At 62.3% G+C, this 10,791-nt stretch overlaps 1 protein-coding gene across 6 annotated transcripts in view; it reads right to left on the bottom strand.

The window, feature by feature from the left end:
• The window catches only part of ARHGAP44 (Rho GTPase activating protein 44), a 183,037-nt gene that overhangs the window by 1,519 nt on the left and 170,727 nt on the right, over window positions 1-10,791 (bottom strand). For 3 of the 6 annotated variants that reach the window (XM_045487416.1, XM_045487417.1, XM_045487420.1), the window contains 3 exons: window positions 10,043-10,285; window positions 6,388-6,545; window positions 3,746-4,126 (listed from right to left, as the gene is read on the bottom strand). In XM_045487416.1, coding sequence (XP_045343372.1) covers window positions 3,746-4,126; window positions 6,388-6,545; window positions 10,043-10,285 — 782 coding nt within the window. Of the gene's footprint in view, window positions 1-281; window positions 345-1,821; window positions 1,873-3,745; window positions 4,127-6,387; window positions 6,546-10,042; window positions 10,286-10,791 lie in introns of all 6 variants that reach the window. The other 3 variants (XR_006714690.1, XM_045487418.1, XM_045487419.1) reach the window with 3 other exon arrangements.

Raw genomic sequence — 10,791 nt, 5'->3', positions numbered from 1 at the left:
CCACCGCAGGGTCGGGGTGGGCCTGGGTTGCTCTGCTCCTGCCCCCGGAGCCTGTGGGAGCAGAGCACCCCGACCCCTTCCGAAACCCATCCCGCGGGGGCGGGGGGGGGGGGCGGTTCACGGAGGAGCCCCCGCAGCTCCCGGGCCGCGCCCCGCTGACGCCCTCCAGCTCCGTTCTCCGAGGGGAGGTGGCTTTCGGGGCGGGGCTCAGGGACCTCAGGCTGTGGGGACAGACCACCCCCCACCCCCCCTCCCACGTCGGCCCCAGGACAGCTGCTCACCTCCCGGTACGTCCTTACTGCGGGCACTGAAAGATCATGCCTTCTGGGAGCCGATCAGGAAGACTGTGCCCGAGGAAACCGGGCTCAGCATGCGGAACTCAGGGCCTCTGCGGGCCCCAAGCCCAGGGGGGTTCCTCAGAGCCGGTAGCTAGGTGCACACGGGAGGTGGTGGACCCAGGGGGTGGCCGGGGGGCGGGGAAGAACCAAGGCCCTGGGGGGGCTCCGCCCCCCCTCACCCCCCTTAGCCAGCTTCCTTTCTGGCCCCACACAGCCTTGCCTTCAACCTGGGCCTGGAGGACAGGGACGTGTTCCTAGAAGGGGTGGCCCTGGGCCAGCCTCCGGGGTGGGGGAGGGAGGAGGGGGGGGCTCTTTAGGGTATTTTTTGAAACCAACATTCAGCCCAAGGACAGACAGACATTCGGACGTACAAACATAGAAGCTCTGGGACAAACGTCCTTCTGTTTGTCACCCCGCCCCCCAAACGGTCCTCAAAGCGTCCTTCCAACCCGTCTTCATCCTACTGAGAGGGGGCCCCAGGCTCAGCTCCCCCTGCCTCCGGGGATGCCTCGTGGCCCTGCCTGGGGACGTCTACCCTGCAGCCTTCTGTCCAGATTCGAAAGCCCGTCCTGTCACCTTGCGGGTGTGGCTGTGGAATCGCAGGCTGGCTGCTGACCCGACTGTTCCCTGAGAGCCCGGAGGGAAGGCAGCCCACTGGCCGGGGGCAGGATGGGGGGGGGGGGGACAGGAGCCCCCACCGACTGCCGGGGAGGGGAGACAGCCTCAGAAGCATCTGTTAGGAGACCCGGGGCGGGGGAGGAGGAGGGCCCAGGACCCTCCCGTGCTGTGCCTGTCCCCAGTCTCCACAGGACCAAGGGCCTGGCAGCTTCCACGGAGGGCTGGCCCCCGGGGGGGAGAGCCGCCCCTTCTTACTGAGACCAGAACAGCGGCTTTCCTCGCTTTTACTTTTGAGCATCTAGTCCCTGTGGGCAGATGAGACCGGGCAGAAACCGGGGGGAACGCTCCCCAAACCCTGAGTTAGGAAGGACCCGGCCGGCCGCAGACACTGGGGCGAACCAGCCCAGGCTGAACCCACCGCGGCGGATTCTTCGGGCCTCGCCGGCTGCGTCGGCCCAGAGGACAAGTTAGAGCCCCCGTGGGAAAGTGGGGGTCCGCCAGGGGGACCTCACGGCCACGGGGACCCCGTCCCCGCAGCACCGGGCGGGACCCTCACGGGACACCCGCCCGAGCCAAGGCCCACGCTGTCACGCCTGCACTCGTAAACCACAGGGAGAGGGCGCCCGGTGCCTGGGGTGGGGGTGGGGGCGGAGAAGGTGGGGGGAGGGGCTAAGCCTGCTTGCGGACTTCCTCCCCGGGACCCAGCGCGAAGCCAGCCAGACCCCACGAGGCCAGCGGTCCCCCGAAAGCCAGAGGGGCTCGCGGGCGTCCCCGAGGCCGGGGAGGGCGCGGAGTGGAGCTGCCATGCGGGCGGGTCGGAGCCACATGCAGAGCCGGGCGCGCCGTGGCCCCGGGGGCCGCTTACCCTGAAATCCCCCTCACGCGCATCCGCAACCGCGGCCCTCCCGTCACACGGCTGCAGGAACACAACGACAGGATTCGGAGAGAGGAATAAACACGATGAGACAAGAACGGGACAAAAAACTACGCCGAGCAGGACAGTCCGTCGGGCCGCGCCCCAAGTGTCACAGAGGAGGCCCGTGCGGACGGACAGGACGACAGCGTGCTGCAAAGAACACGGACACGCCACGGCATGGGGGCCGCCCCTCAGAGCCTTCCACTGCCCACGTTCGGCCCCCGAATTTGTCCTCTGATGGTGTCACCACCCGTCCGTCTCTGTCCAGGGGCAGCCCAAGCTCCTTCCGCTGCTTCCGGCATCAACGACGCCACCCGGCGTCCCTTCCCTGGGGTGGCTGGAGGAGCGGCCCCTCGGGCCGACTCGGGGTGACCTTGAGCTCCTGGGGTCACCCGGGGCCCCTCCCCTGTGGAGGCATCACCGCCGTCAACTACCAGCAGGAGGCGGCACTCCCCGTCGATTTTCAGGGAGGAATTTCCTGTATTTTTTACAAGCCTCGGGGCAGCCGTCAGCGGCTGTACCTCGGACCTTAATCACACCCCAAAATAAAGCCAAACCACCAAAGGCTGCTCCCTGCAACGTTCCAATCTCCCGACACACCCCAACCGCTCGGATCAGACAAGCCCAAGGGCGCTGGACCCCGCAGGCTCGCCCTCCCTCGTGACCCAGGTGGAAAAAAACCTCACTCCTGGGGGGGGGCGGAGAACGGGTAAAACTACCATCCCCGTCGGAAATCGCAGGGACCCTGAGACCTAGGACCCCTGACGCGTGCAGGGTACAGTGTGTGGACGCGGTAGGGGCACAGGTCACGTGTACTTGGGTGTGGTGTGTACGCATGTGTAGGAATCTGGTACGTAATGTGGACGCGGACGTGGGGCATGTGTTTGCGTCTGCGCAGGGTCTGCGTGCTGTGCGCATGAATCCGGGGGATGTGCACGCACGCCCCAAGCAGCCTCGGCTTCTTCTCCTTGGGACGGCACAGGAGAGACACGCCCGGGCCCCGCCGCCCGGCCAGACGCGGCCCGGTTCCAGGCCGAGACACGGCCCGGCGCCCTGCCTGCCTCCCTGACCGAGGAAAATGCTCGAAGGACTTGGGCGGCCGCCGCAGAGAGTCCCTAACGTCACGTGGTCGAGCGCGCCTGGGGAGACGTTTCAAAAATACCCTCTTTCTCCAACCCACAAACGGGTTCTGCTGAATGCGGCATTCGTGATGTCGCGCTTTTACGTTTTCTCTGTTGGGGCGGGGGGCGGGGATAGCTCCATCTTTAATTTTTAAACTTCAAGCAAAACTAAATGGAGCGGTTGTGGGCTCGTCCGACAAGCACCTCAAAGAGCCGGGATGGCGAGGCGGGAATACGCATCTTTCCTGAAACCGACCCTCCCCTGAGCGTGGCTGGAAACGCATTTTTCTAATGAGGCTGATTTCCTTAAGAGGGAAAAACCGCCTCTGGTCCTCGGCCTCTGTTCTCAAGATCGGGGTCTGCAACTGCGCCTGCACGTGGGCTCTGGCCGAGGCAAGCGGCCAGTACACTCACCTGCGCTTACGCGCCGGCTGGTCTGGATCCCAGTCCGGCCCCCACCCTCCCCTGAAGCCCCATCCCGAGGACTCGGTGCTCAGCCCCCAGGTTCCGAACGAACGGAATCCGGAATCGGAACCCTGTGCCGGCAGGGGTTCCACGGGGAGAAATGCCATCGGGCGCGCTTCCCGCGGGACAGTCTGGATCGGCTGACCTCGTGGTGGGGGAGGATGGGGGGGGGGAGGACTCCCCGGGCCCCAGCACAGCTTGTCGACGGACAGTGGCGCCAGTGACCCCGTCCACCGGGCACAGCCGGCTGAGCGCGGAAAAGCATGCGGGCGCCGCGGCTCGGTTACCTGTAGACATGCTCTCCCCGGGGGCCACGCCATCCAGCACGGGGTGCTCCGTGGACTGCGGACTCGGGGCCGGCAGGCTGACCGTAGGAGGCTGAGGGGGCGGCAGCGTGGGTCTCTGTCGGGGCTTGGGGGTCGGCCGAGACTTGGCCGCGGCGCTCGTGAAGCCGGCCGGGGAGGCCAGGGCAGGGGCCGCGGCGGCCGGGGAGAGCTGGCCGGAGGCCAGGGAGTACCCCTGAGGGTAACTCAGTCCGTAGGGCGAGGGGGTGCTCGGGGGCGTGGGGGACAGGCTGAGCGGGGACGGCTGGCCGGCAGACTGGTCAGCCACGGCCCCCGGCTGGCCGAAGGGGACCTTGGGCGGGATGGGTGCCAGCTTCTTGGAAACTGGAAGAGAAAACGCAAGAACACACACACGCGAGGTTGTGACGCGTGCCCGCTGTTGGCCCAGCCTCGCCACCCCCTGGCCCACGTTCCCCCCGCCCTCGCCACCCTGCGCGCAGCCGGTACAGCTTTTAGAGATCCACCCAGAACCGCAAGCTTTCGTGCCTTCCCGTCTGCGCTAGTCTCTCCTCCTCCGCCCTGGATCCCTGCTGTGACGCACACGTGGCCCCAGCCAAGCCCGAGAGCGCGCTGCCCACGCACGGCCAGTGGCCGGCTGCCCAGCGTCCTCTCGTGGCTTTCGAGAGGTGACAGGTGTCCAAAGTGCACTGGGAAGGGGGAGTCTGCGACACGGGGTCCGACAAGGACAATCAGAGCTCACTTGGAGACACAGGGGACCCTGGAGCTGGGCAGGGGGCGGGAGGCGAGCGTCTGGGGACTTTTGGCTGAACCTGCCCACTGGCTCCTGGCTCCTGGCTCCTGGCAGAGCGACCGATGCCCTGGGTCCTCCGGCCGCAGAAGCCCAGCGTCTCTTTCGCCTTCTCTGTCCTTTCCCGGTCCTTCCTCGGAACCCTGTCTACTCGCCTCCGACGTGGTTTTCTCTCGAGAATTGTACCCTCTGGGCAAAGACCACCCAGGCATACTGCCCCAACCCCTCTTTTTATTTACTTGACCGTGCTATGGGATGGCAGATACTTTACAAATTACAGATGAACCGGTAAGAAGGACACAATCCAGCACTTGGATGGCCCCGCTGATGTGCAGACGTTTTGAGAAAGCGATCACTAACTAACGTGGCAGAATCAGGTGAGGGCTGCTGGGGGCAGCGCTGATTCCAGAAGAAACTGCCTTTTAGATGCTCCAGGAGGCACCGAGGACTCTTCTCCCTACCCCCCGCTTCCCACCCCCCACCTTGGAACCAAATCTATTCTAATGTGCTCCCTGGGCTCTGCCGGGGTGTGGAGTGGACAGGGACGGTCTCACCAACCTGGGGTCAGGTCCCTACCTCGTCTTACCCACTGCAGTTTATTTCAACCTCCTCTACACAACGAGCAGGGCAGTCTATCCCGCACAGGGTTGTAGTGGTTACACAGCATCATTCATGGAGAGCAGCAACCAGGAACCGTAACAAAACCACTGCTCAGCTGGACAGCCCCCGCGAGGACAGCCAGTGCTCGCGACGGCGGAGTGGCTACTGCTGGAATGACTCAGGGTGGGTGGCGAGCGGAGACCCTAGGCACCGAGGCTCGAACACAAGCTGGGGGGAGGGGAGTGCCAGGTGACGGCACCATGTCTGTGATGACATTGACCACTCCTTGGTGGCGACGGGACTGGGCCATGACATAAAGCTGGAGGCACGGTGTGAAAAGACGAAGGGAGCTTAAAAACACACAAAAAAGCTTGGGGCGCTGGGGTGGCTCAGTGGCTTGAGTGTCTGACTCTCGGTTTCGGCTCAGGTCACAATCTCACGGTTCGTGGGTTCAAAGCCCCACATCGGGCTCTGTGCTGACAACACAGAGCCTGCTTGGGATTCTCTCTCGCCTTCTCTCTCTCTGTCCCTCCCCTGCTCACACTCCGTCTCTCTCTCAAAAATAAATAAACTTCGAAAACATTTTTTAAAAAATTAAAAAAAAAACAAAAAAGGTTAGGACAAGTCCACATTCCGTGCTGCTCCCCATTTATGAAATGTCCCCACAGAGCAGCTCGTTAGCTTCCGGAAAGTCATTCCAGAGAGAATAACTGGGCCTTTTACAGTACGCTCCACGGAAGATTCTGGGTTGGGCGGCTCATGGGTCCGCTTTCCCAAACAGAAACACGGAAGGTCAGGACTCCTGTGGAAACAGTCCCGATTCCCTCGGGAACCTTCCAGAAACAATCTGTGGAACCTTCCAGAAACGATCCCAGGGGTAGGCAGCTGTGCGCCAGTGTCTCTGGGCTCCTGCTGAAGACGCCACATAGCATCTTAAACGATGGTGGTAGGGCCCGGAAGGGTCCTTGAAGACCCGTGCCATCCTGGGCAATGATGTCTACACAGAGGTCTTAGTGTACGAGAACCGATGCCCTGGGTACACTGTTCAAATGAGTCGAAGAAGGAATAAATATGAAGTGGGCCCTCTCAGAGCTGGTTAACTTCCAAAAGCTCTCATGCCCGGCCCAGGGACTCTCGCTAAGTCCGCGGTTTCTCAATATCCACACCCTCCGAGGGACACGAGCGTCCAGGCAGTGTCCCAGGCCCAAGACCCACGCGAAGGGTGGCGGTGACGTACCTTTCCGAAGAGTGTGAGGGCTCTGGTCTGGGGGTGGCTGGCTGGGGCTGGCGCCTGGCGGGGCCCCTGGCTGGGTCCCCGTACAGGGCGTCCCCTGGCTGGAGCCTGGACTTCCTTTCTGCCCAGATCCAGGAGAAAGCTCCTTGCTTTTCGAAGCGCTGGAATAGAAGCACACAGGATAAGAAAGCCCCTGAACTTGGGCAGGTGCAGCGTCTGCCTGTGGGTCGCAGTCCCGCGTGCTCCTCTGGGCCAGCTCCGGTCTGCCCCACGCCCTTCATAATGCCTTCAGAGATACTCCCGGAGGCCACTGTCCCTTCCTGGGCTCTGGGGGCCCGGGTGCTGCTCCCATCTCCACATCCGTGGCCCCTACTGCCAGCCCCCTCTCCACACCTGTGCCCTCTGTCCACTAGGAGACCATGAGCATCCCCACTCCATCCTGTGATCGACACGGGGGTTCTTGGACACCCTGACATGGGAACACCTAGCTGCTCTTGGTGTTTCTGTGTCCACGGCATAGCAGGGCCAAGAGGGCTTCCCTGGGTCACTGTGTGACATGGGGGCTCCCTGCTGGGCCTTGTGGCCATGGCTCTCCGCTGATTTCCCTGACCTCCACCACAGCCCCAAGCCGAGTAGGGCTTCTGGAACCCATCCTGGGGACGAGTGAGTCCCAGCAGGTGGGAGGGTTAACACAGTCCTTGGCTGTGCTTCCAAATGTGGCCAACTCAAGTCCCAGGCCCCCCGGCTTAGGCGGCGTAAGGGCCAATGGCAGTGAGGGCCTCTGACGTCCCTTGAATTGACAAAGGGACACCTGGGTCACTGTGTCCCAAAGGGGATTCATCCTTCACTGCTGGCTTTCCGCCAGGCATGGTCCTAAGCATCAAGTGCATGTTAAGAGACACCCTGCTCCACGCCACAGAATAGGGACAGCAGATATACGGCCAGCTCATCACTCTGCCCCATCCCCCACTACGCCCTCCAAGGCAGACATTCCTAGTTGATCTCCAGATGTCCCCTCTGCTGGGGTTCCCCACGCAGTGCTCCAGGAGGCCCCTGGCAAACCAGGGTTTAAGCTACCTGCCAGCCGTACAGGTAACCGCCTGGACTCTGATGCCCTCGGGTAGGGTGTGGGGATGGGAACCTCAGTCCTTCACCCTGGCCACCTCTTCCCCACGACAAGAGACAGAGCCTAACTCTATCTAGAGGCCCCAACTATGAGAGCTACAGATATGGCACCCCTTCCCACCGGGGTTCGGTGAGAAGGGCTGGGAGGCAGGGGCCGGGGCTGGGAGAGCAAACGCCAAAGTACAACTGGTTTTCCCCACGTGAAGGAGTGAAGGGAGCACCACGTCCAAGGCCGTGGTAAACTCTCCCCCTTCTCCGGGGGGCATTTCAAACCACACGTGGGTAAGTCCCCTCTCCGCCCCCCAAAAAAGCCATTTCATCCAGAGGGTCTGGAAGGGCAACTCCTTTCTCTGTGCTGTTAACAAAAACAATGAAACCCTCGAGCGCCCTTGGCTCACTCGGGTGAGGCAAGAATCTGTCTTTTATTCTTCCTCAGACCCAACGTCACCAGACACCCAGGCATTCAGGCCAAGTATCTATCCATCCTTCCTTCCCTCTCTACCACCGTTAAAACAGTAGAAGAAAACACAAAAGCAGCAAAGAATCTGCTTCTTGTGGGATTCCAGACTCTTCTTCCTTAAGATTGGTAAGACACCTGCCCATGGAACGTAGGGACCAAGCAGCTCCCACGTCTTTGCCCCGCCCAGCTGATGCACCCCGCCCCCCCCAGAAACAAATCTTTACCTACTTACTAGCCTTGCTGGTTTCTCTCCAGCACAGGTGCAGCTGACCCAGTGGGGAGAGGTGGGGTGTAAGGTGGTTACTAGGAGCGCTACATGGAGAAGGCCCAGGGAAGGGCCTGCTCAAGGACACGTTAGTTCTGGGGACACAGGACTCAGCGAGCTGGGGCGCAAAGGGGGCGGGAAGCAGAGTCTGGGGTCAGAGTTAATGCCAAGCAGATGAGCGGGAGGCCGAGGCTGAGCCTGGCTGGAGAGAGCCGCCAGGCCTGGAGGTTTGGGGGAGGGGGCGTGCTGCGGAGGGGGGTGCACGGAGAGGCTGGAGCAAGCCAGAGGGAGGAGGGGAGGGCCTGACATCCTGGGGAGGCAGCTCCGGGGGGGGGGGGTGGCATGTAACAGGAATCTGGCAACTGGAGGCAACATCATCTGAGCTGCAAATGTCCACAATACAGAAAAAAACAAAAACAAAAACACCAATGGAACACCCGTCTGTACTGGAAAGAATCCATGTGGGGGAGAGAAGAAGAGAGGTAGGAGACAAACAGAAACGCTGGTGCCCAAAGGAAAGCGACAGCTGGTTACCCCGAGAGAAAGGGGCGGTACGATGTATGGCCGTAGAGAGATGAGAATGGCCTCTTGGTTACTCTGATTCAGCGGGTCATGTCCCCTGCCCGTGAGCGACTCTCAAGACCACCCAGCTGTGACATTTTAGGACATCTTCAGAGGCTGGGGGAATCCACCTTTGAGGTGCATTTCCTAGAAATGTTGTTTCTACGCCAAACAGCGTTTAGCACCAAGTGTTGGTTCAGGCTCAGTTGGTTAAGTGCCCGGCTCTCGGTTTCAGCTTGGATCATGATCTCGTGGTTCGTGGGTTTGAGCCCCACATCGGGCTCCATGCTGATAGTGCAGAGCCTGCTTAGGATTCTTTTTCCCTCTCTGCTCCTCCCCTGGTTGCTCTCTCTCTCTCCCTCTCTCAAAACAAATAAAATGAAATAAAATAGAGTAAAATAAAATAAAATAAAGTTTGGCTTCCCGAAGTCTCCAACACAATTTTTCCAGCAGCAGCAGCAGCCATAGGGGAACGCTGTGTCCCCTAACAGAACACAGAGGCATCTGATTTTTCCCAGAACACATGGAAACACCCAGCAAAGCAGTCTTGGGGCATTCCCACTTCTAGGATACCCCTTTCAAGGAAGGGCCAGACGAGGAAGGGCCAAAGTCTCTCTCCCCTGTGACCCCGGGGTGGCCGTTGCTGGGACGGGACTGCCTAAAGAGCACCGATCACACGTTTCCTCCTTGGATGGACACAGTCCTCCATAAATGCTCACTGCACTGGCGGCGCCCTGAGCTGGTCTGCTTTCTCCCCCCCCTGGAAAGAATGGAAGCTCCACGGCTGCACGGGCCACCAGGCCCAGGGAGGCCACCTGACTTCCTCTCCAACTTCCCCGATCTGCGCCCAGGAAACTAGGCAGTGAGAACCGCGCAGAGGAGAGAAAGGGAGAAATACTGAAACTCCCTATTTCGAAACCGGAAGTATTTACAGCCCAGGAAGCAAGCGGACAGGAGAGCGGGAAGCTTCGATCTCTCACGGATTTTAAGAGCTGCCACCTTAGCCGGCTGCTGACGGAGGGAGTGGGGGAGGGGGAGGGAATGCTATTCTTGGGAAGCCTGGGCTCGGTCTGAAAATCCGGGGAGCTGGGAATCAGCAGGTGCCGGCGTGACGCGCGAAGCCAAACACGAAGGCTCAGGCACGGGGAAAGTGACAGCAGCCGGAGGCCCCCCCAGAGCGGGTGCAGCGACCCCCCCGCCCCGCGCAGGCGCGCAGCCAGCCCGGCCCCCCCCCTCCCCCGGCTTACCTGGTGCGCTCCACCCCGGGCTGGAGCCCCAAGCCCGACGGCGAAAGCGAGGGGGCCGCCACCGCCGCCGCCACCGCGGGGCCGTCCGGGGGCTGCTCCGGGAGCGGCGAAGGCAGAGGCGCGGCAGCCAGCTCGGCGGGCGGCGCGGGGGGCTGCATGGTGGGCGGGGCGCAGGACGCCTTCCTGCCGGCCGAGGAGCCTCTTCGGGCCACCCAGGACGTGTCCATGACCCGCACGCCCATGCTGGCGAGGGACACAAAGACAGCCGCTTAGCCGCGCGTGACGGGGATGGGGCTCCCTCCCCCGCGCGGCGGACACATTCAAGCACGTCCGCTGGGAGAACAGCAGCGAAGCCTTAGCGACCCTCCTGGGCGCCCCGGGGAAGCGAGGCCGGGCCGCCGCCGCGCCCCCTGCCGGAGGCTCCGGGGTCCCCCAGCCGCGCGCACCAGCGGCCCCCGGCGCTTCCACCCTCTGCCAAAGCCAGCTGGCCTTAGATCTGCGTGTGGACTCCAAAGCTGTCCCCCAGAGCAGAATGCAGCCTCTCTGGGGGCACTCGCTCCACCCCCACCCCCCCCACAACGAGTGAGAGATGGAGATGAGAAGGGCAGGGAGCAGCATCGCACTAGAACATGGCACTGACCAGCAGGACACATCTAAACGTCCGTCCTTCCTTTTGTCACTTGGGGTCTAGAGCACAGGCCCGAGTCCGGACTCCCGCACTGGCCCCAGGACCCTGGCCCGGCTGCAAC

Source organism: Leopardus geoffroyi, chromosome E1, assembly GCF_018350155.1.
Source record: "Leopardus geoffroyi isolate Oge1 chromosome E1, O.geoffroyi_Oge1_pat1.0, whole genome shotgun sequence".
NCBI lineage: Eukaryota > Metazoa > Chordata > Mammalia > Carnivora > Felidae > Leopardus > Leopardus geoffroyi.
This window is presented reverse-complemented; position numbering and strand designations above follow the sequence as displayed.